This window comes from Curcuma longa, chromosome 5 (assembly GCF_044706935.1).
Source record: "Curcuma longa cultivar G26 ecotype Majalengka, Jawa Barat chromosome 5, ITB_CL_G26_1.1, whole genome shotgun sequence".
NCBI classification, from domain to species: domain Eukaryota; kingdom Viridiplantae; phylum Streptophyta; class Magnoliopsida; order Zingiberales; family Zingiberaceae; genus Curcuma; species Curcuma longa.
This window is the reverse complement of record NC_133865.1, coordinates 2,638,182-2,665,804: the sequence shown is the minus strand read 5'-3', so window position 1 is coordinate 2,665,804 and position 27,623 is coordinate 2,638,182. Positions and strand designations below refer to the sequence as shown.

The 27,623-nt window shown below is 36.4% G+C and overlaps 1 protein-coding gene and 1 pseudogene across 1 annotated transcript; one reads left to right on the top strand and one right to left on the bottom strand.

Moving 5' to 3' along the window:
* Positions 1-319: 319 nt before the first annotated feature.
* LOC141829156 (protein FAR1-RELATED SEQUENCE 5-like) lies at positions 320-3,441 on the top strand (annotated as a pseudogene).
* Positions 3,442-8,788: 5,347 nt separating this feature from the next.
* On the bottom strand, positions 8,789-25,095 carry LOC141830012 (vacuolar fusion protein MON1 homolog; the record flags this gene model as incomplete). Its single annotated transcript, XM_074717482.1, is given in 14 exon segments — positions 8,789-8,971; positions 10,382-10,446; positions 10,641-10,732; positions 10,830-11,120; positions 11,219-11,283; positions 11,462-11,543; positions 12,543-12,634; positions 14,821-14,953; positions 22,316-22,437; positions 22,591-22,692; positions 23,789-23,828; positions 23,915-23,986; positions 24,126-24,205; positions 24,428-25,095. Coding segments are annotated over 14 exon segments (2,000 nt in total), but the record flags the coding sequence as incomplete, so codon positions are not given.
* Positions 25,096-27,623: the final 2,528 nt, after the last annotated feature.

Here is a 27,623-nt window from a genome sequence, read left to right as displayed (position 1 = left end):
TTCACTTGGGGCAAGATTGTACCAACAATTCTCTTGTGCAATTATTTTGTCTGTTTTGGTTTTGGAGTCAACCGACCTAGATTCTTAGAAAAATATAAGATTTGTTGATTATTTTTCTATATGTTCTATGAATTTGCATCCATAATTAGCTTAAAGAGTTATTGATTTATGAACTTATTGTTATTTTCTTTGTTCATTTCTGAATGGTGGTCACTGTTTTTTATCTTATCTTATTTATGACTATTTGATTTAGAATATTTTTATGGCTATATGGTGATATGCAGAGTTTCACTTCATCTAAATTTGACATTCCCCAACAATGGAAGAAAATGACGGTGATGATCATCTATATATTCCCCAAGTTACAGATGATCGAAAGCCAAAAATTGGGATGGAATTCACATCACATTTTTATGGTATAACCAATATGCGCGAGAAGCCAGATTTAGTGCAAGGATAAACAGTAGCAAGAAAAATAAGATGACAATGAAGTTGTTTGGAAAATATTTGTATGTTTTAAACAAGGGCATACTGATGATCAATGGAATAAACAGACAAAAGGTGATCAACAGAGAAGGGAAAGAGTACGTGGCGAAGTTAGAACTGGATGTAAGTCAAAGATTTCACTTGTAAAGAAACAAACTGGATCTAATTGGATTGTCGCTAACTTCGTGGAAAGTCATAATCATCCACTCTCGACTCCTTCAAAGGTGCATTTACTACGCTCACATCGTCATGTTTCGGCAGCAAAAAAAAGCATTGACTCAACAGTTTTCAGAGGCCAATGTGCCAACTTGTCAACAAATGCGATTGTTGGAAATAGAGTATGGAGGACCTGAGCTAGTAGGTTGCACAGAAAGAGATATTAGAAACTTTGAGAAAGAGCTAAGGGATGAAGAAAAAGGTATTGATGCTGAAACACTAATTGAGCTATTTGCATCTGAAAAAGAGAAGAATTCTGATTTTTTCTATGAATACAAGACTGATTCAGATAACAGATTTAGTAGGTATTTTTGGACAGATCATATATCAAGGAGGGCATATAGTGTATTTGGTGATGTAGTTGTATTTGATACAACATATAATACCAACAAATATGGATTGATTTTTGCACCATTTGTAGGAGTTAATCATCATCATCAAACAACTATTTTTGGTTGCAGTTTTTTAAGTGATGAGAAAGCTGAGTCTTTTGTTTGACTGCTTAACAAGTTCATTGAAGTCATGCTTAAAGGTGCACCTAAAGTTATCATCACAGATCAGGATCCTGCTATGACGAAGGTCATTGCACAAGTTTTCCCTCAAACAATGCATCGATATTGTTTATGGCACATACTGAATAAATTCCTAGAGAAATTAGACCCTTTGACTTTCCATGACAACTATCAAAGCATAAAGAATGTCATTAGAAATTCTACAACGCCGGATGAATTTGAGAATTCATGGGAAGAGGTTATCAAGTGTGCTAACTTGGAGAAAAATGATTGGTTGTCTTTGATGTACGAATTGAGACAAAAGTGGGTGCTAGCATATTTTAGCCATATTTTTTGTGCTGGAATATCAAATAGTCAAAGATTTGAAAGCTCATATGCATTTTTCAAGATGTATATCTCAAATAAGAACTCATTGATGGATTTTATCACCCGTTTCAATAGGGCACCGAGACACCAAAGACATAATGAGTTAATTACTGACCATATTGATATGAATGAGTATCCTAAGATTAAGACAAACTGGCCAATGAAAACTCAAATGGTTAAGTTGTATACAAAAAAATGGATGGAGTTTCAAAGTGAAATGAGTAAGAGTTATGGTTATTATGTGAAACAGATATCTATAGAAGTTGATTTTGTAGTTTACCATGTGATAAATTTGTAGGGATCTATATGCGTGAAAAACTGATTAAACCGCATATAACGCAGCGGAAAACAGGATCCCTCCAGAAGATCCATGCGAAAAACATACTCGTTTGACGATTCTACCTACTAGAATCGAGTTTACCTTCGATGTGTGTCCTTCACAATCCCGACAGCAACTCTTTGCCTTCAAGGTCGTCGGATCTCAGCACGATCAGTGTGTTCGCGCCTCCACGGTATCCACACGAACACTGAGATGGAGAACAACTAAACTGTGGTGCTAGCCACAAGAGGAGGTTCGGCTAAGAGAAGAAGAAGAGAAGAAGAGGAAGAGCAAGAGCATCCAACAACCCCTTCATCAAGAGCCTCTCACCCCTTTTTATATCCCACCATGAGATATGAAGGATGAAGGGTTTTCTTGTCTTTTAGTGATCTACGAAATTAATACTTTATTAATTCCCATGCATCTCATGCATGAAGATCTTTCTCCTCTTTTACTGAAGATCATGCATCTCATGCATGATAATCTTTCTCTTCTTTTAAGGAAGATCATGTAGCCTTTTAATGATCATGCATCTCATGCATGATAACCTTTTAATCAAATTCGAATTTGGCTTGTGTGACTTGAGTCCAACTCGAGTCTCACACAATCTGAGTTGACTTGAGTCCAACTCGAGTCCAACTCAATCCGAATTGACACTAAGGGCTAATTCTAACAAAATTTTCAAAGTTGTTCTTCCTCCAAATCAAGAAGGGTCTTCACGCATAACAACTAGAGAGACTACATATCCTGTAGTTGTAAAAAATTTGAGTTTGATGACATTTCGTGAAGGCATATGTTAGTTTTTTTCTGTATCAACTAAGTGTTTCATTTGTCTGATAAGTATATACTCAAACGATGGACACAAGATGCAAAGGTTGGAGCAATATATGCTTGGGGGAAGCAAAATTTCATCGATGATCCAAAAAGATTTTTGATGTCAAGGCACTCGAAGTTGTTCTATGAAGCGTCAATATTAATTGTAATGCATCTTTGATTGATGAGGGAATAAATTTCTTGGATGAACAATTCGATTGTATCTGCAATAAAATTCAAGAGATGAATATTAGTAAAAAATACGATAATGTAAATCAAAGGAAGAAATCCATGGATGAGACTCCTGTTATTATTGATCCTTCTTTAGTAAGAATAAAAGGATGTGGGAAGAGATTGAAATCATCAAAGGAAAAGTCAACCTTAAAGTCCCGGCTATGTCATGGATGTGGGCATTGAGGTGTGTCACATGACAAGTGTAATTGCTCACTTTTACAACAAAGGTATGTGTCGATTAATTCTGCATTTATATAATTTTATTTGTAAATCAATTTATTTTATTAAATGTTGTAAATATGATAACAATGTGTCGATTGCCAGATCAAGTATAGATAATCATAATAACAACGATGACGACACATATGAAGAAGAATTACCATCTATGATTGGTACTAACAAAGTTTCATTTTATAAAATTATAGTGGTTGATTGATTGAGAAATTAAAGTTAATAATTATTTTTATTATTGCAGGTTCTAACAACATGTTTTAGGATTCAATGTTGAAAGGATTTGAACTTGTCATCATCAAAGAGTACTTCAATTTTTATTTTTATGCAAGTGAGACTTCAATTTTTACTATTTTTGAATATGTATAACCCTGTTCGGTAAGAAGTATTATTGGTTTTAAGATTGTTATCGACTTATTGCCCTTTGTTGGCAATTTTCATATTCTTAAAACTGTTGGCATGTCTCATGTGTGATGATCGATCTGTCAAGTATTTGATCAAATGAGGAAGCAGGAAGGGATGCACTTAGAGGATGTAGCTGTTGGAAAAGTTCATTATCAACCAAGGGTTCTCAAATTCGGACATGTTGAGGGCTTGCAGAATCTGACAAAATTTCGTAGAAATCAAGTTTATGTGATTTGACATGAAAATTTAAAATTTTAACTATGGATTGGCATGAAGCTAGAACTTTCAATTTGTATTTATATGATTGTTACAATACAAAAAAACATATCGCTACCATTTCCACATACCTCATGTTTCTAAAGCACAATCTTCTTTAAATATTAAAAAAATGATGATAAATCCTAGTCAGTCTTATGGACTCAATCCCTGGGGGTGGCCGGCCCGGTCCCACGGAAGTTTCCCACCGACCACCAGTAAATCGGGAAGCGCATACGGCGACCAATCCAGATGTCCAGCATCCTTTGATTGCGTTCCCCATTTGGAAGAAAATTCTTGCAAATACACTGTAGTTGGGGATCGAACCGCGGGTCCCTGGGTTACAACCCGGATGTCCTACCGTTGCACCATTGCCCCTTAAATATTAAGCCCCTTATTATAGTGTTGCAAGATTTCGCTATTAGCAAAGTTTTAAGATAATCATTTATATTTTGCAGTATGAAAAAGATCTAAAACTAAGTCTTTATATTGGTAAATCTGGAGAGCTAGTAGAAAGGAAAGCATCAATTTATTTAGAATAATCACCCTGATAAGGTATACAGTTTGATAATCAAAACAACAAAATCACTGGTCTAATCAGGTTTACATAGCCATAAACTTTAAATCCATGAAAATTAAACATAATCATTCTTTAGTAGACTTGTTAATGAGAGACTTATGGATGTGAGGGATGACTCCACCACTAGCAATTGTGCCCTTAATAAGGGCATCAAGCTCCTCATCCCCTCGAATTGCTAGCTGAAGGTGGTGTGGGGTGATATGTTTCACCTTCAGATCCTTACTTGCATTCTTGGCAAGCTCCAATACTTCATGTTGTTAAGTACTCCAAATCGCCGCCGAGTACACAGCTGCGGTTGCTCCAACTCGGCCATTAGCTTGAATCCTTGTCTTCAATTGACGATGAATTCGACCAACAGGGAACTAAATGCATCATGTGTACAAGAAACAAGGGTAAGCAACACACACATAAAGATTTGGCTGATGGCCATTGTTTTCTGCCAACCTTGTTTTTTTGCTCTGGTCTCTTATCAGAAAATCTATTATTCAAAAATGCAATTGTTTGAAATAGAGAAATAATGTTTGGATGTGTCAAGTAGATTGCTTATAGTAGTGTGTGCTAACTTTGTTGCTTCAGTTTGCATTAGTAGAACCATCCAAGTGAATTAGTCTGTAGAAAAAAGATTTGTGTACAAAGTATGTGTACATTTTCAAAGGCAGTTCTAGAGTAACTCGTCATCCAATATTATCTCACAGACATCCTTTTTTTTTCAGATTGCCTTTGGTGGATGATATTCACGGGACTTCTTTGAGGCACATCCGTCAATTGAGATTTTGACCCCTGAACAAAGTTCAATACATAGCAATAAAGGTTAACACGAAGTTAAAATACAAAAAAAGTTCATTAAGGACATTGAAAAAAAAGTAAAGTTTATCACACCAATAACTCAAATAGAATAACTCAAATCTTATTTCAAGTTCAATACACCATTTATAATAACTTAGATAAAACAACTTACATTGATACCACACTTACAAAAACTTAGATATAATCAATATTTAAAGTTTAACTTAGATAACAACTTGAAATAACATATCTAATCATCACTACTAATTTGTAGAGAATCCAATTATTGCTTTATCTCTTCTAATGTATCTTTTAACTTAGTTATTTTTTCAAACTTCGAAAGGTTTCTCCTTGAATTTGAACTTGAACTTGAAGTTGCCCTTGAAATTTCTTTTCCACTCGATGTTAAAGAAGTAGATGTAGATTTTTTATTTAAATATGTTTGAAAAGCTCTTTTTACCTCCTCTCTACTCTTGAAAGACTGATGTATAACATTTTTAAAGTCAATAACTTAATTAGATATTTCTATTCACATGTCATAAATATCTGATTCGTGTCCAATAATGACCATATATGTTTTTTCCTATATTAAAAATAACTTTCAGAATCTTATATAAATAAAATATTAGAACTTTAAAACAAATAATATACCATTTTGTTATATAAAGAATTACTGATTTACAAGTTTTCTGAAAAAAAAGATAAATGACAAATCAAAAAATAGAATGAGAATTGTTGAGTTCAATAATCGGTGCTTCCTTCACCATATTTCAAATAGCTTATTAGAATTCTAGACAGATTCTAGTATCATATATTCACTACATCATGTATCTTAATAAAAGACTCAATATAATAATTTTCATAATATGGTTGCAAATTCATATCACTTGTTTGTTTCATCTTATGACAGTAACCAAAATCATAAAGAAGGAATATGCAACATAATTTTAATTCATAAAATGACTAAATTAAGCATGGTGTAAAGTTGAGACAAAATAATCGCATTAACATTAACAATTATAGAGGTTGCTTTCCATGATTGAAAGTTGAGACTAGAAGTTGTAAATCATGTTTGGATACACACCAGTAATAGAGAAAAGAGATTGCATGAACACATTGCGCATGTGGATAAAACTACACCACTTCTGGATAATTTACTTAATGATATTACACCATAAGAGGATAAAAGAACAAAAAGCATACTAACAATGCAAAAACCATAATTAGCACATTAACTAAGAAGGTGTGATGGGATATTAACATTTCTTAAATATCCATAAGCTGTGTTGCACATGTGGGACGGAGACGCGAACGCAGCGAGGGACGACGACGACACGACTTATCAGCGAAGACCACACTAGTTGAAGGCGTTTAGGGTTAAATTCTCTTTTTAGGGAAGAAAAAGAAGGGTTTTTGAAAGCTTACCTTTAAAGCAGAGTCGTAGGTTGTTGGCGGAGATCACGGCGGCTGAAGGCAGCGGCGACGGAAGCGATAGCGGGCCCAAATGTAGTAGACTCGTGACGATGAAAGCGATGGCGAAGGCGAAACCTAACCTCGGGCCCAAATGTAGCGACGGCGGATGAGATGGCGAGAGAAGTGAAGGGTGCCGCGATGAGATTTAGGGTTATGGGATCGAGTTTTTTTTTGGCGAGATGAGCGACGACGGGCCGAATGCAGCGACGACGGACGTGATGACGAGAGAAGCGACGGGTGCCGCGATGGGATTTAGGGTTCTGGAATTGAGTTTTTTTTTGACGAGATGAGCGACGGCAGGCCGAACACAGCGACGACGAACGTGATGGCGAGAGGAGCGACGGGTGTCGCGATAAGATTTAGGGTTCTAGGATCAGGTTTTTTTTGGCGAGACGAATGACAACCAGATTTAGGGTTCTAGGGGCCGGGTTGTTTTTTTGCTCGTCGGCACGACTCCGCTTGCCATGCGCACGAAAAGAAATTTCCAACCACGTCGACAACGCGCACAAGTCGCGGAAATGGGATCGCACAACGTAACATGTTTGAACTATTACAATGTGTAAACACTATCAAGTAGCCGATAGAATGTGTTTAAGGTGAACTTATGATATAAAATTTAGGATTTATATCGTGTAGAAGCTACGTAGTAGTTGCTATAACGTGTAGAAGTTATCAGTAGTTGTTATAATATATTTAGGATGAGTTTAGAATTTAAGATTTATACCATATAAAAATACCTAATAACTATTACAACGTATAAAAGCTACTCAGTAGCATTAAAATATATTTACAATGAATTTAGAATTTAAAATTTTAAATAATATTATATTAAAATATTATTTACTAATTTATTAAAATTATATAAACTTCATCAAAATCACTTTATAATAGTTATACTGTTACAACCTTGAACTTTAAACATGTTGTAGTAGCTATTACTTTTATATATTATAATAATTATTCAGTAATTTTTATATGATGTAAACTCTAAATTTTAAATTTTAAATTCATCTTAAATATATCATAGCAGCTATCGGTAGTTACTATAACAATACTATATCAAAGAGTAAATTTTTTAATAAAATCATTGATAGAGAGCCCATTTGACATTTCCTTTTAATTTTTATCCCTTTTAAAATATGAGAAATCAATAGGTTTCATAAAATCAAAAGAAGATTCTCATAAAAGAAAAGGATCTCAATTTCATCTTTTAGAAGGGCGTATATTGTTCTCTAGTTCTAAAGAGGATTCACAATGATTCTTTACTAAATTTGAAAGGGTGGAAATTGGGTTGCTAAACGAAAAAAAAAAACTGGAAGAAATTTTAATGTTAAGAAAAAAAGTTTCAAACTTTTCACAGATTGAGTTTTGATAGTGCTAGAATTAAAACTTTTAGATATTCTAATGAACAATATTTTCATTGTGACAAAAGAATGGCATAAGCTTAATGAATGTTCTAGCAAATAGTTAAAAAAAAAAAATCTAAAAGTTTAATGTAGGTACTTATGTCCCGTTTGGTTAAAATTTTTTTATTATTTAAGTAAAATAATAAATCTAAATTTTGTATAATTAAATTTATTAAAAGATGAATGTTGTGTTTATAGATGAACGTAATTAAACATACACCATTCGCTCGAACAAAAAATCATACAACCTGGAAACAAGGTGAATTTTTTAAACCCTTTCCTTTTCCAACAAAATATACATTTTCAATTACCATATAACCTGGATAAAGCTCACGCCTGGCATCCAAAATTGTTACTATAATCTTGTTGAGATCAACGGTCAGTGTGATATAGCTCGAAGTGGAACAACACCACAAAGCCTCCTCATTTTTCAACACTTATCGGCGACTTATAAGAATGCTTAACTACATGCTATCAAAATTTGAAACTGATTTAATCTATGACAGCAAACACTAACCTATTGAACCTAAAGTTTATAGTGGTTTTCTATAATATTGGTCATAGATCTAGTTTGGATCACAAAGGCATAACACTTCACCTATGCATACGATTTGTAATGAAAAGCTGCAAAACTTTCTAGTTTCTTTATCACTCATCATGTTTCTTATAGTATTAAAAAAGTAAAAAGAAAAAAGAAAAAGGAATCTCCTTTAAAAACTATGAACGAATAACAGAGATGTTTCACATGATTCTACAGGATATACTGGCTCATATAATTTTGTTGGGTAAAAGATCACCAAGAGAAGGGACTGGCTCCAAATAAAAATATTACATTTTCCAAGTCTCTTACCCATTGACAGACTCTGTTGCAAGCTTTGATTGCCTGAACCTGCAAATTATAGTAATCCAGGTGAGTTTTTATCAAGTATTATGGTTATAGGTTAGAGTCCTACCAAATAGGGCAAGCAACCTTAAGAGTTATCTATAGAGAAAAAAAAGTCTATTGACATTTTTTGCAATCATAAATGTATCGTGACAATTTTTTGCAATCATAAATGTATCGTGACTCCCTCTTTTCACTGGATCCCTTCAACTGCTAATCAAAGATAATCTTGACATTTTAAAAAGAATAGTTCGGTGTATGAAACTCTCATCAATATGCAGTTCTGGGGAAGAATTGAATCACATTAGTCAATTGTATACAGTCCTATCTTGCATTTTGCAAGATGCAGTTTCTGCAACTCAAACCTATGACCTCAAGATCATATGGTAGTAACTTTGCTATTGCACTAAGGCTCCCCTCCAACCTTGACATTTCTTAAGTAAAAAAGAAGAGTTAAAATTAAAAGGGACATGCTATAACTTACAACCAAACCTCAACGTACTTATTTCAACAGCCCGTTAAAGATTGAAATCTCTTAACGTACAGCTTAGTGCGGTAGTGATCTACAGCCCTTCCATTTTGTCACATACCACATGGCGTATACTGCTGCCCTGATATGAGTGGTCTCAACCAACACAGGATGAGATCGACAAGGTGAAGGCACAAAGGTGAGAGGAGGATTAATTTGTACCTCAATGCCTCTAAATCCCTGAGCTGATCTGCAATTGCCTGAGATCAACTGAGGGCTCAACATATTCCATCTCCCAATAAAATTACACAATTATTGCGAGAACTTGTGCCTCACTTCTAACCTTAGATTGTGAATCGTGTCTGTCAAGACTGTCTCAGTTGCTCTAAATATCCATAGTGATAGTCTTTTATAGAATAGAAGGATAAAATCTAAGTAGCTGACCGCACAAAATAGAGATATACATGATTTAATCATGGTGATGATGACCTAATAGTTTAAACTTTTAGCATACATGGTCACTAAACAAATATTAATGCACTGTTATAGTATCCAACTGTCTCCCAAATATTCCTGTTGTGCATGTTTGATCATCCCTCATGAACTTACATGTGAAAGCCTTTGTACCTTGATTTTCACTCTTTAGCAATGTAGCCCATAAATTAAGCTCAATCAAGCTTGAATAAAGGGAACAAGTTTAACTAATAAATGTGTAATTAGGTATATCTAATAACTTAAGCTGTAAAATTCACAATTGAATCAAATTATAGTATTAGAGCAAAATCAGATTGGATTTTCTTTGTTGTTGGCTCACACCACTTGTTTAATAGCACTTTGTCAACTTATCATCTAAGCGTTCAGGATAAATAATTGCTCAATACCTTTCACATTTACCACGCAATAGAATTGGGGAAAACCATTCACAAAAAAGGGAGGTAAGAACAAACCTTGTCCGCAAGAGGATCAAATGCTGCATAAAGTTCAAAATCCTGAGTAATCCAGCAAAGGATAACTGCAATAATTACAGCTTTGGATTAGCATCATGGACAACTTTCAGTGTTCAATCAAAAACAAAAGGAACTACAAAGAACACTCAAATAAGGAGAGAAACAGGAAGAATATATACTACTTGCTAAGAAAATACCAAAAAGGAGCATGCATCAACAGCATTTTCAAGGTGTCATGCTCTAAGACTTGAAAACATACCAAAATCTCCATCCCGTCTGAACTGTGTTTTATGTGGACCGGTTCCTTCGTCATGCATCGATGCATACAAATTCTGGTAAGCTCTGAACAGTCTGCAGTCATTGGCTTTATTATTGTATAACAGACATACCATTATGTCTAATAGGAACAAAGAGCTGCAAACGTTAATATTTCAGCATGTACAAGGACCTTTTTTGTTGACTAGAACTGCTTATGGGCGATGAGAACTCCGATGATACATATTGATCAAGGTTAATACTCCTATAAATAAAATGCCAAAGTCCAGAGGAGCCTCCAATGACAGTGTTGGAAGATGACAATTCAGGTGATGCCTTTTCAGCAGATAAATGAGGTGGCAGAGACCCAGATTGAAGAGAGGAATCAACTGGGACATCCTCAACACGTAGACCGCCATCTAGCACAGATCTTTGAACTTCCGACAAGACATTTGATTTAACAAGCACAGACTCAATGCGAATCCTAAGGACCACCAGTGAAACTGAAGTTATTTGGGTGATAAGGGAAAACTTATTCCTTCTGAGGTGCCAAAAGAACTAGAAGCTCTTGTCAGTTCTCACCTGCAATCTTTTAGATGATAAAAAGAATCTGGACCAGTAGTGAGTAGTATCAAGTACGTGTCCACCTATAAAAAAATAATAAATTAGGGAACATAGAAGATAAGCCAGGAAGACAGAATAAATAATAAAATAGAATATCACCATATGGAAGCTATGAACCTTGAATGAAATTATTATTCATATTCCTTATAATATCCAAGGATTAGTAAATGAAAGCCATTTAGGGATATCCATCAAACTCACATCGAGAAAATCGACGTAAGCATAAAGGAACGCCATTGGATTGTATCTGGGTAGGCAAATTGGTGAGAAAGACTCAGAAGTCCTACATAATAAGCAAATCAGTATAATATAAAATTAAACCAAAGAAGTTCACATTTAACAAATAATATTATTGTATCATTGCAAAAAGACACCAAATTTACCACTACTCTAGAATTCAATATGCTAGTGAAAACCCTGAAACCTATGTTGTAAAAGACAACGAAATCCATATGAATGAGATAATCATGTCTTGAAGTGCTTGTAAAAAAAATGGTGAAAGTTAGGTTTTAAATACACGAATTCTTATAAGCTAATATTGAGAAAAACATGTATGCAATTAATAGTTCAAGAACGTGCAGACAGACAATAACTTCCAGAGGAGCCAATGAATAGAGAATAGTCCAAGAGAAAATGTCTTGATTGATTGATTTATCAGTATGATAGAGCTTAAAAAATTTTGAAACAAAATGTCAAATTTACTAATCTAGAATTAGTTATTTTAAGAAATTACCTAATTACATGCAGCATGCACTAGCACCAGTTTTCCTGAAACTGTAAAAAATGTCTTGTTTTCCAAACATATGTTTATAAAAGAGTGAGTTGCCACCACACTAGAAAAAATTAGCAATCTTTACCCAAAAGATCTATTAAATTGGTGAAGGACAAACTAATCAATACAAGATTCCAGGCTTGTATTGTTCATATCAAACAAATTCTACAACAATAAACCTACAGATGAGGTATAATCCAACTACAACAGGTGGTATGACCGGATTGAACACAACCAAGGTATATGCAAAATGTCAGTGAAGATCATTATGAGAACTGAGAAACATTAGACAAAACAGAGAAAAGTTAAGAGATTGCATCAAGTAAATTTTTACACATATGTGTATCGCTTCCAGTGATACACAGTGATCATTCTTGTACAAGGATGGTTTTTATTCCCTCATTATATAGTTGCCAAATGACACAGTTAACAGTCTGATATAGGGCTTGTATGGCTGGTTACATCTAACATGCTTTTCTGTTGGGATAACCATCTACTACCAAGGAGTACCTGAATGATTCAGAAGCCATTATAAAGTTGGAAAGTAAAAGCATGTCATCAGGATGCAGGGATGCCTTTTGAGCTCCAACAAGACTGACAACCTAAATTGAAGCACATTGTGACATCAGTAACATAAAATCGAAAAAAGAGAAATTATCAAACACAAAATATGATGCATAAAATAGTCAAAGATCGTTATTATTTAATAGGTATCCTGATGAAATAATTGTGAAATGTTTAAACAGGTAAAGATGGTAAGAAGCATCAGCTTTCATTTTTACATGTTGCAGGCATCTAATAATTGGGAAGAAACTTGTTTGAACAAGATTAAATGGTGCATATGATATTTCTTTCCACAAATGTAGAATCTATTCAAACTAGAACTGTAAAGATGTTCCTTGTTCGATAGATATCAATAACCTAAGATGCAAAGATGTTTTTCTACTGATATCTAGATCTAAGAATCTAAAATCTCCACTTTTAATGCATTATAAAATTTATTGTCAACTTCCACAATTAAGCACCAAGCTGTATTTGCCACAATTGACAATCAACTCATTGATGAAACCACAATTTGCAATCAGATGAGACAAATAGGAGAGGCATGTATTGCAAAATGACATTGTTCTACACAAGGATTGAAATCTCGTGCCGTATCACTCGATACGCACGAAAAATTTCATTCCGCCGTGGCACCGGCACCGGCACCGGCACAGCGCCGGAACAAGAATTCCGGCAAGGGGAACGCCTCCGGAGGCGCCGCCTGGGGCCAGCCACGCCGCCGGAGACGCCGCCCAAGGCCGGCGACGCTCCGCGCGGGCCGCGCGCACCGATCGTGCGACGCGCGATTTTTCTTTTTTTTTTGTTTTTAAAACTTAGGATTTTAATAATCAATTCCTAGCTATAGTTCAAAGTTATAATTCGGGATAATTTAAATAGGCTTTATTAAAACCTATAAAATTATCAAAAAAATTTTATTTTTTATTTTTAAATATTTAGATTAAATTTTTTAGCTTAATTAATATATTTTATATTTTTAAAATACCAAAACTATACCGGCACGGTACAATACGGTACCGAAACTGTATCGTTCCAGTTCAGAACCGAAACTCCAGCACGGCTCGATATTTTAAACCTTGGTTCTGCACATAAACTCTAGGTACCTTTTACTTTAGATAAAGAAAAACCTTTATTTGGGTAGAATGAAATTAAGTCAAACAATACTATGGTACACAACATCATATAATTTGCTGAAGCATGAACGTATATAATTATTAATATTGATGGATAAGCATCACTAATTTTGGAAAAAAAAAATATTTACTGAAAATTATAGCATCTTGTAATATTCTTGTTTGTAAATGCTTAATCAAAAAATTGAAGAAATAAAAGTTATGAATGTGTTTAAAGAATTCCAACCAGCACATCTTGAAGCAAGCCTTAGCTAAATAGGTAGGATCTCACAAGCCAAAAGAAAAACAAGGATGGTTGTGGCATCTACTCTCCACTCTCTAAGAAGAATAAGCTTAACAGCGCTATGCAGATTGAAAGTAAAATAGGATTAAAATTTTAGTAGTACACAATAGAGTTCCTATTCCAAGAATATTGTTCACATAAACCTTAAAATACAAAAGGACGCAAGAACATTGAGTTGCTACATTATTTAGTGGGAGCAGTGCTAGGTCCTAACCACCAATACTTACTAAATCAAAGTAAGTGCGAGCAGGAAAAAAAGTGATTTTCTGAGTTGTCTGGTAACGAGAACAAATGAAGGGGCATACAGCTAGTGAGCACATGCCTAGAGAAAATATGCTGGAAATTTAGATAGTTGACCAGATCTGACTCAGATATCTAAACATGATGCACCACCATACACCCAAATGGTAATAGGATCAAATAGACTACCAAAGTTGTTAGGATTAGCCAATCTTAAAATTCCTATATCCTGACAACTGGAAACAATTTTTATTTTTTCCGACTCAGAGGTATCAGCTCCACTATAAGGGCAATGGATTAACACAATTGGTTAGATTCAAGTACAATAGCACAACCCACCGCTATTTCCAGTGTTCTATTACAGCTCAAACAGGGAAGTACTTACATATTCAGAACTTCTGATAAAATAAAGAAAGAGTGCAATAGCAGGAAGCTATCAATATAAATTACAATACTATGTTAACAATGCAAGAGTTAGGTTATGACAGCAGGTAAATTGTAGAGAACTGTTGCTTAATCTATGGCATGTCGGTGACTAAAAACAACTCCAAAATTACAATTTTGAACAAACCTTGTGCTTACACATCAATAATGCAAACAGAACCCCTGAATCAGCAACATCTTGTAAAATAGCACCAGCAGCTTGTCTTGTTGCAAAGCTAAGAGGAAGGCATGTATATGCATGGAGAAATGTAGCAGGGTTCCTGAAAAAAAAAATTACACGTCAATGCATGGTCTTTCTTAGTACATGATCATTGTACCTAAATTGACATACATAATTATTGTTAAGAAATCTTTTATCCTCAGACAGTTTATCATCTTTGCACAATCAGTGATGTATAAGAAACCTTGTGCAACCTAGTAAAGAAATTAGTATTCCTCTTTTAGTTTTTTTCCTTCCCTTTTTTGTTTTGATAAAGGGAAATGTGTAATAATGAGTTAAAACGTACAATGTTGGCCAAGATAGCTACTAATGTTTGACGAAGTATCAGATCTGAATAAATATCCAAGGTTTGGTATACATGTACTTGTATTTTCCTAAAAACCAACTCAACATCAAAACAAATACCCTCAAATATGCTGCTGTTCCTTACCATCCATACATAATGAATCATGGATGACATGGCAAGGTGCCTATTAGTTCCCTTGCACCAGAGTACAAATACCCTCAGCATCCTCCAGTATGTAGATATATCCTGCCTTATGTGTAGCCTTTCTCGAATCCTCCTCCAGAGCTGATTGATCGGTCTGCAACTGAAGAAAACATGTTCCTACCTCTCCTTCTCTAAGCCACAAAATGTGCATCTTTTGTCCTCAAGATACTCCAGCCTATCTCTAGTAGACAGTCTACTATGTGTCAGCATCCATAAGGTGAAAGCGTGACTCGGTTGCATATAGTTTCTCCAAACTATTTTTGCCCATGCCTTCCTGGTATTAGCAGCTCTAAAGTGATCGTATGCCTTCTGCACGCCATTGCTGGCCTGACTAAACCATGTTGCCAACCTCTGTCTCGCCATCTCTGTGGAACCAGTTGATGCCAGTATGTTGTCTCTAATATGCAGGAGTTTCTTTATCAGTGGGAAATCTGAGTGTTTAGCCACCATGTCTATGGAACATAGTTTTTTTCCTTTCCAATCTATGTAATCTGTAACCTTCATGCACGAATTTATCGGTTATCTAAATCTTGTTTTTTAAAGCCTTTTGCAACTTAATTCCTCCTTTATGATTAGGTTTAACCACAAACTTTAATGGATTTAAATTTGACATTCATAATTGATGATTTGCATTGACAGTGCAGATTTATCATAACATTATAGAAATTGAGGTCAACTTTAGATGATGGACTTCATGGATTAAATGCAAAGCTACGGGGACCTTCATGGATGGTTATCAAGCTTGAAGATGAACCAAAAGACCCATGTAATGTGTTGTTATAATCCTGGATTTGTTTTCTGGTACATTAATTGTTTGATGTTTTAATAACCTAGATAGATATTAAGTTACTAAGAGCTTATTTTATTTCAAACCCTTATGACTTAGGGATGTTTCTAAATCATTCTTTTATTGATGGCTCAGGATAGCTTATAGGGCTTGTAAGCTGACCGAAGGGTGCTACCCAGACTAGACTTAGTGCCTAATGCAATTCAAATTTTGGATCAATATAAAAAAAAAGAATTTAAAAATTCTATTTTTTATTCCTAAGAGTTATTTTTAAAAAAAGGATAGTCCGGTACACGAAGCTTCCGCCAATACGGGGTCCCAGGGAAGGGTCTATTGTATGCAGTCTTACTCTACTTTGCAAAAAGTTGTTTTCGAGATTCGAACCCGTATCCTCCAGGTCACATGGCAGCAACTTTCCTATGTGTTATTAACAGTTTATTATAACTTTTAGAGATAATTTAAACTTTTAAAAGTTGGTTGTATTTTAAGAATAAAGAACATTTTTAGACAATTTGATTTGATTTTGAGACAATAAAAGGGATTAGGATCTCATGTATTAAATCATCTTTAATTTAGTAATATTCTTCCTCTTCTTCAATGAGTTGAGTTATTCGATTATGAATGGCATGATTTTTCATGTTGCATTAGTGTAAATTGACTAGAGCAAGCATTCCAATCAAACAATGAGCTGGAGTTGTTGTTCCTTAAATAGTTGACTAGAGAAGGTCAAGTCAACATTGTTCTAGTCAATTGAGAGGCTAATTTTAGGGAATAGAATGTTTTTATTTGAGCTACAAGTGATTAGAAGACTAAAGCAATTAACTAAAGATAACGAGTCAATCGGGAACCCTTTTTAGCCAATTGAAATGTCATAGTTGGATTTAACATTCAAATTTTAATTGTCAAATAAATTGAAAAATTGAAATAGACATATTCAATTTGTGCAAGTGAAAACTAGATGCCCCCCCCCCCCCCCCCCCTCCAGGGCATGGTATGGTGGTAAGAGGCTCGGTGCTTTACCTAATCAATTAGAGTTTGAAACTCACACAACGTATGCATGTAGCATTCGAACAATTGGTGACGCTGAAGCGCCATGTCAAAGCCACCTTGCTTCCTAAATTTATTTGGTGTGCAAAATGTTGGGCCAGACCATACATCACGGGATTAGTTGGCTCATAAGATCCAAAGAGCCAATCAGTTACAAAAAAAAGTGAAAGCTAGACCATAGTTTATAAGGCTTCTTAGAGATGTTTTGGGCATTCATCCATATTGTTTTAGAATTTCATTAGCTGTGCTTCATTGCTATCTACGTGCCAAATCATATCCAAGAACTTAGGTTGATATTAAGGCTTTGACTTTCTTCTTTAAGCTCTCTAATAATCTCTCTCCCTTATATTTTCATTACATCTATTTAAGAGATTGTTTTCTATCAATTCTTATTAAGAAAATTTGTTTTTAGGGTAGGAACTAATTCATTGTTGTTACTATGCATTGTAAAGACCTCTCTAGCCCATGTAGTCTTTACCTTGTAAGCTTTGATCCTCAAGTGGAAATCAATTTAAATTAAGCTCTCTAGCTCGTCAGGTCTCATCATTGATTTATAGAGGCTTACTCTATTATTTTGCTAAAGGGGGCAATTTAGTGGATATTTAGAGGTGGCACACTAGAGGTGTTATAGGCAATGGAGTACGAGCAATGTCTACGAACCATATTATATCAATGTGTTATCATTACCTTAATTTTAGTTTCACATTTGTATGTGTTTCTTCCTTACTTTGTTCATCACAATTGATATATTGTCATGTACCTGCACATCAAACTACCTATTTCATTAAGTGCTAAATTTGCAAGAAATTTTTTTGTGACATATATTCAACCTCCCAGTGAAGCCATTAGATCCTACAATGTGATGTTTTTAAAATTGTTATTGTTGAGAACTCTAACATATTAAATTTATTATTATATTATTCACCACCAATAAAAAAATATAATTTATATGTCAAAGCTAAATCAATATTCTTTACACATTAATGGCATAATATAATTATTATCTTTACAGGTTAATTCAGAAATCTATTTTTTAAAATCAATATATGATTTTCAATTTAGATTAAGGAAAAATATGCTTACTAGCCATAGTCATTTAACTATTGTTATACATTAATATTGTATTCATACAAATTAGCTATTATATAAATTGACAAAAATCGTATATAAGTAAGTATTATGTTATATTAACATTTTAAATTATGATTTAAGTAATCATGTTATTCTTTATGGCATATAAATTTAAGTTATTAGTGACTGTTAAAGTGGAAGGAAACATTATTATAATATGTTTTAATAAGATAACACATAAGCCTGACGTCAAAACAATGCATGTGGAACTAAGCCTAACAACATAAATATTTACTCTTAATAACCCTATCGTTGTTCCTCAAGTTGGATCATAGATACTACTTATGCTTAGCTCATGAATTAAAATATAAAATTATGTTGATTGAGATTTATCGTTCAACTCTTATATTAAGATTCACAATGACTCCTTGGTCTGATTCCTCCTTAGTATAATTCTTCCTCATGATCTCTATGTGATCTTTCCTCCACTCAATACTCGCGACCCACAGTACCTAAAAGTCTAAAACCCTACTTTTGACATGTGAGAGAGGCAACAAGAGATGCTGTGGCTTCACATTGCCACAACCTCCTCTAAGTTTCCCCCTCGTCCTCTCCTTTAGTGCAATTGACACAACATTCAAGCTCGTGCGAAATGGCAAGCAACTCTTGTTCTGACCAAGGAATAAAGTGCTGACTCAGAACAAGATTTTAAACCTTATTCAGCTTGTTATATAAATTTTTTTAAAAATGACAAAAATTGACTAAAATATAACCAAGCAAGTACCTAAACAAAATTAAGCAAGCAGGCATGAATTCCTTCAAACACGCATCAAGGTGTTTACTATGAAAAAGTGAGGTGAGCACCCCCGCAGCCCCCCCCCCCCCCCCCCCCCATGGAAAAGACTATCGTGTGGGCTTCTCCTTGCAGTAGACAACATCATCAACAGTAGCAATGGACTAATGGAAGGGGAAAAGGAAAGTAGTCAATGAGGATCCTACATTAGGCTGAGAGGATAAGGAAAGATTATCTATAAGCTCCTCAAGTGAGTTTCTCTTTACGGTCACATTGACAACACGCAATGACCTATAAAATGAGAGAAGGAACACACTTGGGATATTGAGCTCGACTCAGACAACATCTCCTAAGGCACGACAAGAATAAGGAGAAGACAAGTATATTGCTGAAAGAACTATGAACAAAATAATTCGTTAGAGAAGGATGATGCACCGAAATGTAGTGTGTTGGGGGAAGATTATGACTACTGTAAGGCAAACTAGTAGAAGAAATCAATGAAGCAGTGGCAAAAGCAGCAAGAATGACACAGAGTGGCAGCTGGAATAGAGACAATCTTTCTACTGTTGGCATAGTTCATTGAATACATTGTAGGGACACTGATAAACGATTGTTTTCAATGTCTCAGGAGAATTCAAACAACAATCTGAGTATTCAAGTAGGAACAGCTACTGGTTCCTAGATTCATAAACTAATGGGCAAATTAGCTATGTCGCTGGAGAAGAGTTGTGCATTGTCCAGTGGTTGTGTTGTTTACAGAGAAGGCTGAACAAACTGTCATTCTAATGAGAGAAGTTGTCCCATCCAGGCATAATGTCATCTTTAGATGTTGATAACATGAGGAAGAACACCACAAGAGTGCAGGATATTTGCAACATCATCAGACATGAGCCCAACTAGAAGAGAGCTCATGACAAGATGGGAACTCACTGAAGTTTATGCAGCAGAGAGAGCTCGTCTGATGCAATGAGCAGAAGCACAAGACATGCTAGGTGGGGAACAAATATGAATTGTAAGGGTACAGAGAAGACCGATGCTAGCATAGCAAAAGGCGACAAAGTTAGGTATACTAGGTTTAGTCAGAATACAGTTTGTAGCAAGGGAAGTTGTATTGCATTTGATGAGTTCCAAAGCTGGTGACACATCCTAGCATGGATGAACTGAACAAGAACAAAGATGTACTGTTGAAGAGGGCAAGAAGGGCATTCATCTAGTGTGAAAATAAACTTTTAGTAGCTAGTGTATGATGTGTGTGAATCATACATATATTTTAGGTCTTATTTAGCATACATTTACTACATTACATGAGCATAGCTTGTGTGAACTTCAAGCATTTGTATTCATTTCATCTTTTTAGTTCAGATAATTACGGTTTGTGCTTTATATTGACAGGAGGTGGAGATCTTGACATTGGAGCATGCTTGAAGATGCAAAGTCAGAAGAAACACATTGCAAATGATCCACGGTCAGACTGTAGTAGCCATCACGGTTGTGGATCATCCAAAAAGACAAATTGTCAGCAGAGTATCAACCAAAAGGAGCAACAAGCACCACGACCGTTGTGGCTACTGAGCAAAATAGAAGACAAGGCTAGAATGCACCATGGCTTGCTTATGGTGCATACCACAACCATGGAGCTTTAAGACAGTGTCTCTTCTGTTTTTAGGAAATTTTATTAGTCTCCCTTTATTTTTAGGAAATTTAGTTAACCACCCCTATTTTTTAGAAAATTATGTTAAAATTGTCTACTTTTTAGAAAATTATATTAGGGTTGTCCTACTTTTTAGAAAACTCTGTCAACCCTCTAAAACTATAAAAGGAGGCAAGGAGCGGCGGCTAGAAGGCATTTAGTGATAAGGGAGAGATCTCCCAATTCCGTGATAGAGGATCAAGGAGGAGGCTGCTTCCACGACGGCTTATGACTCTAAGGTCATGAAATAATTTCTTTATTCTAGGATTAGATAGTAATCCAATATTGACTTAACATTTATAGTTTGCTATTCTTCTCTTTTTTCGCATGATGTATTTGATTCTTGATTCAGTTTTAGTATGCTTAACATGTTAACGATGCTAGCGTACGTTATCATATATTCCCGTATGTTTGCATGATTAAAGATTAAAGGATGGATTTCTTTGGGATAGATCGAGAGGTAAACCTTAGCCTAGAATCTAGTATATTATTAGAGAAAAAAGGAATGACTAAGATGTGAACTCTAATCTCCGACCTATAAAACTGGACTTGAGGGTTTGTTCACAAAAGTAGTCCAACCCCTTTCGAGGATACCATTGGTTATCATAGAGCATTAAGGATTTATCCAGATTTGACTATCACAAAAGTAGGATTTGCATTTTAGTAGATACACCGGTGTTGTCCGAGAGGGAAATATTGGTTATCTTAGGATAGACCACCTTCAAACATATTTAACATTGAGATAAGAGAGGGAATCACAACTATGTTGTCAATGATCATCATGGTGAAACCGAAGTCCTAGGATTATCTTAGTTCGCTTGCTTTCACAATAATATCCTCATTTCGATTCGTCTAGATAACCTCCTTTGTCTATAAATTGGTACTCAAGAACACAGTCCTAGAGGATGAAATTTTTACCCGACGACAATCGTACACTTAAGTTTAGCACACATTAGTGTCCCAGTGCAATCCTTGCTCTACGATAGGAACCTTTCAAGTCAAATCCATGGCAAGGATGAGAGGGAAGGAAGGAGGTGCAAACATTAAGTTGAAGAGAATACGGGTAAGGGGAGAATGTCACCAAAATAACCAATCTCTGCCTAAGAGGATTTTTTTCTCTTTCTGAAAAACCTAGCCTTAGGAGAGAGGCTATGATACCATATTACAGTAGGAGGAAATAAGGCTCTATTGATCTCTTTGAATAGAACATTAGAACTATTAGAACTCAATACATAATCATTGATTTAAAACACTCAATGTAGGACTAAAACACCTAACACCTATAACGATAAAGTCTTAAGAACTCCATCACTAATAATAACAAAGTTTTGTGTGAACAAAATAATGACAGTTTCATTTCCTTCGTTCATACACATAGGGTTAGCTTTATCACAAGTAGAGCAAATCAGATGATTAAAATGTTTGCTTGAAGATCAAAATAAGGAAAACTAGCTTCAAGAAAAACCATTATTAAACCTAATGAACCATCAAACCGACATATTTGTTTCAAGTAGAAAAACAAACCGGCTGAAGGAATGGATCAAAGAGGAGAAAACTGCATCAGTTCCACTCAATAAAGGAGTCATGTCAAATTTTGGATTCTTCTCAAAACATCTATTAATAGACTTCGTCAAGATAAGCAGCATCTGGAACAAGGTAATAAACAAATAAGTCACCATAATCAAACACAAAATAGTTGTGAAAAGAATACAATTTGCCTATGAAATCATGATCAAAATATAATAACCAAGAAACAAAAGAGCCATAAGAATGGCTAGGAAAAAAAGTGTTACAAGTACCTGGCCATAAAGAAGTTCTAATTGTCTTTTCAAAGCCTCATATGGCTCTTCTGTGCAGCTTATGCACACTAAATAAATTGGACCTTTAACAACAAAAACCACCTGATCATACAGAAATGCAAAATAACTCACAGAATAGTGAAAAAAAGCATAAGAATAAACATGATCAGCATCAAAGTAACAGATGTGTTCAAAAAGGCAATAGACTCACATAGCTAAAGAAATTACAACGATAAGTACCTAATTTAAATACAAAAATGAAAATGTATGTCAATACCATAGGTTCATCTTCTTGCAAGTGGAAAAAATTGAAATGTCGTATGATCTTATCTAATTAACTCCAGCAGATCATTTTGGTATAGAAACAAGAGTTCATACTTACTGGCAAAGATCACTATCAATCTGTCATATCTAATGTCCGAGCACAAAGTAAATTTCCAATTGTAAATTATCAGTGCATGAAAACACAAGTTACAGCCGGTGTGATGAAGACCTCAAAAAAAAAATAAATAAATAAAGTATTAAATGTTGTTTTAGGCTTTGTCAACCAATAAGATGGGACATCTAGCCTTTTACCTAATGTCAAATAAGAGATCAGGTAGGACTATTTGCAAACAAAACATAAATAAGCTCATAAGGAAAGGTGGAAGTAATTGAGACAGTAGGTATAACTCATGCGAGTTTGAATATGCAGGCTCTCTCCTTTTCAAAAGGCCCGGATATGCTAAAATCCTACTAGAGGGTGATTGCACAGTAGAACTGAACTCACCATTGTAATGAAAGAGTGATGGTGCAAATGGAAGTAAGTATTCATAAAAAAAATATGGATGTTAATGTTGTCCACTTGAATCAGAATAATTAACAATAGAAAGTTTGAGGTGTGGGGGTTTTCGGATTGAACTGCATTTTTTCCCTTTTCTCAGGCGGTATGCTTCTGTATTTATTTAGCATTATCCATATACTGATGGCAACTGGCCACCTGCAATAAACAAAATTAAGGGGCCCTTTTCTCCAAATCCAGCGATCAAGTCATTTGTTCTAACTATGATCACATTCACAATGGTAACAGTAACTTGTATGACAAAGGATGTAAATCAGTATTGAGGTATCTTATAAATACAAGGACAACAAAAAAATTATTTATAAGATATCTGAGCCAGCAGTAGTTGGACTTGGGCAAGAAAAATATGTAACTAACCTGGTGATTCCCTGCTCTTACATGCTTGATATGATCCCCACTACCATAACATGTCAAAAATAGTAATAAATCAATTGAATTCACATGATTGTGATAGCATTAAAGTGGATCAGCAAAATGTCACACCTGTTTTCTACAAAAGAGATAATAGCTTGCAAGGTTGCTGAAAATCCTGCTAATTTATGCTCATCTCCATACCTGAAAGTGCAATAAGATGATAAGAAACAGTTGGGTTTTATTTAATCAAAACAAACCATGGTGCAACTGAATCTCACAGTTTTATCTAGCAAAGGCATTATATATTTTTGAATAACAGAAGAATGAAATTCAGGTTTACCTAGAAAAAATTGGCTTCCCGGAATGACTCAGGATAAAGTAGTGTTTCTTTCTCTTTCTCCATGAGATTGATCCATCGTCCTACATTTCAAGTAGATATAAAATAAAACCAACAACCAATTCCAAAAATGAATCGACACTCTACACCGCAATGAATCAGAAAGCATGAAATAAAACTCCATAAATAACTTGCTGGCAAAACTTTTGAATTTATGCTTCGAATGTACAAAAACCATATAACTCAATTCCAAACATCGAACAACCATTGACCTTCAAATGCTCACAAAACCAAGACAAAGATACCTCATCAAGATGACGTTTACCACTCCAATCATCCGGCAAAGCGGCCGAATCATCGATTTCCTCAATTCCGCTAGACAGTCCTCCACTGCTCCCCCTCTCGCCAGCATAACCACTGCTGCTGGGACTATGCGGCACATCTCCGTCGTGATCTGAACCCTCCCGCCAGGCACCACGGACACCAAGCGACGAAGTGCCGGTCATATCCCCAGCTACCGGAAAGCCCTCATCCGCGACCACAATCTCATTCTCAGCCATGTAGAAATCCGAGGGCAGGGTTCCGTTACCGGAAGGCTGTTCAGAGCCCGAAGCACTCCCAGGGTCCTCAAACTTGAGAGAACTCGTATGCTGGGCCTCGGCAGGCTCCGCCCCAGGGTTAACATCAGAGCCATCAGGATTAGGCTTCCGGTAGAAATCCTCTGGCGCAGATCCATCGCTGCCCAAGGCTTCGGCGCTCGCAGTTTCTCCGGCATCCTCCAGGTCAAGAGAATTCATCCGATCCACTACGACATGCTCGGCGTCGGGGACAGAGTCGCGCTCGTCAAGATTCGGAGTAGGGCAGAGGTCCGCTGGAAGAGATCTCCTGGCGGGCGTCCCTTCGGCGCCGGTAGCATCGCCGGCATCCTCCAGACCGGGATCGGCGTCGGGGTCAGGAAGGGGATTCGAATCGTCGGCGGCGCCCTCCGGATCCATGGCGGACGAGAGCGAGCGGAGGAAGGAGGCGCTGCTATGGGATTAGGTTTTAGATTGGGTCGATTGGGGAAGATCGGAGGTGGGAGAGAGAGGTTTCGTCGTCTCCTACCGTTCGGTGTGTCGCGCTCGCGCTTTATATCCGGCCGTTCGGTTTGGTTTGGTTTGGTTGCTTTGCTTTGCTTGACCAGTAGTTGGATTGCCACGGTAGCAGCTACCAATGTCTCCGCTTCTCTTTAGAAATTTCGATCGCCCAAAACACCGTCCACATTCTACCATTAAATGTACAATATTTTAGTAGTTAGTTTGAGCTTCCAAAGCATTTGATTATCTATATTTAGCTTAGATACTGAGACATACAATTCGGAATATGATTATCTCGAATTTGTAAGATTTTATTGATTCCGAGGTTAATGAAAATCCAGTCATGTCAGTCACTGTCGTTCCTTCGTTCGAAAGGCTCAATGTTGTCGTCGTTTCTTCTTGCAGAAGGCTTGCCAAGGGTTGACGGGCTACTCATCGATCCCGTGAACAAGACGGCTAACAAACGATGTCGGCTCGATGTCGCCGTCGCTCCTTTGTACAGAAGGCTCATCGGGGCGAAAGATGGCAGGTGTTATCCAAGGAGCATCAGATAATCAAATCGATATTTTGATCATAACAAAGGATTCAAATTAAACTTGTGTTGTGTACTAACGAACTATAATAAGTGTACAAGTAGCACAAAGAAAGTCTTAATTATGGCTAGACAAGGAAGTCCTAGTCCGGAGGACTAGGCAAGGAAGTCCTAATCAGAAGGACTGAGCAAAAAGATTTGGAAGATCCAAGCACCAGATAGGAAGTCTAGCTGGGTCAATAGATCGAATGTCTAGCGGAACGATGGGTCAACGAGGACCAAACCACGGAGGAAAGTCCTGGGGGCCGTGGATCGGATATTGAGCAAAACTTCAACCATGTCTGAAGGATCGGATGATTGGCAGAGGTAATCTCTCCTAAGAAGAGTATGTGAGGATGTGCTCCCTTGAAGGAAATAATAGGCGTCGATCTAACCTAGAGTTTCACTAAAAATCTAAAAGTCAAGACTAGACAACTGCTAAACTATCAATTTCTTGTCATATATGTTTTGCACTAACTCTGTGATACAAGAAAGTGAGAGACTGAAACTTCAAGTTCCGGGCACTCCTATGGATTCGAGCGATCGGATAGTCCAGGTGCCCGGATTGCAACTGATCGATCTAGCGAGGTGGATGAGGTGGTGAGCCAAGAGTGGTCGGAGACCTCAGCTTCCAGGCCACCAGAAGGCTCCAGGTGCTCAGAGAAGGATAAGGCGCGGTGTTGGGATCGTCCCAATGCGTTGCACATGTTTACATATTTTGCAAACGTGCACAGCGAAAGAAAAATAATAATTAAACCTAATTATTACAACACTCACAACACATAAATACAACAGGTATAAGACATAACTGAAATTTAAAATTTTTAAAATAATAAATATTCTATGCATACCTAACATATGACACTTAGCCAAATTGGGATTGACATCAATCGAGTGACCCTTGTCTAAGTTCCACCTCTACTGGTAATCCATGACAAGCTCTCATCTAGACGGCTTCCTAAGTTACGAGTCGCATCACTGTCTTCGGTGCTAGCCGACGATCGACAACGATCGATACGAGAGAAAAATCATAATAACCAAAATCACGTAATAATATTTGTCACAATAGATTTTTTGGACTTTCTGACTATCACTGACAATCGTATTTCCGATGTAATTTTTGATAGTCAACTTTTGACAGCCAGTTTAAGGCAAGTGGTCATAACTTTTCTGACAAAATGGAATTATCTCTGATGACTTCACAAGCTAGGTGGTAATTAGTGAGCTTCGGCAACACCAAACAGTCGGAGTGCAAGCTCTGGTAGTGGTTTAAGGTTGTGGTCGTGGATGGCAAGATCCGAGAGAAGCTTCAAAACTTCCGACAAATCCCTATCTCGCAAGAAGCAGCAAGCAAGAGGTGGTGCGATTAGGGTTCTTCAATTGGCGATGGAGAAAACCCTTTTCTCGCGCGCCAACGAAGAAGATCGGTCGGCCAGAGTGTGATTCCAGAGAGGAAGGAGGACGACATTGGAAAACTTCTCCTACGATCGGCCACCGTGACCAGAAGACCAAAATGGCAATTAGAGAAAGGGGCGGCTGTCAACGTGATCGGGAAGCTAGGCCGCGTTCGAAAGGGAAGGTCAGCGCTTGGGAGAGGAGGTGTGGCGATCTTCTTTGTTCTATGATCAGCCATCGCTGCCCGGGAGAGAAGTTACCCGAGACCTTCTCTGCTTTGCCATCAGCCACCACCGCCCAGGAGAGGAGGTGCCAAAGACCTTCTCTGTTCTACCGTCAATCACAGCTGTCCGGGAGAAGCAGGGATCGGAGACTCACTGCGGTCAACCTGTTGGAAATCTAAACCAAATATGCATTCTTGGAAGTCTAAATCAAATTGACTTGTTGGAATTCAAAACC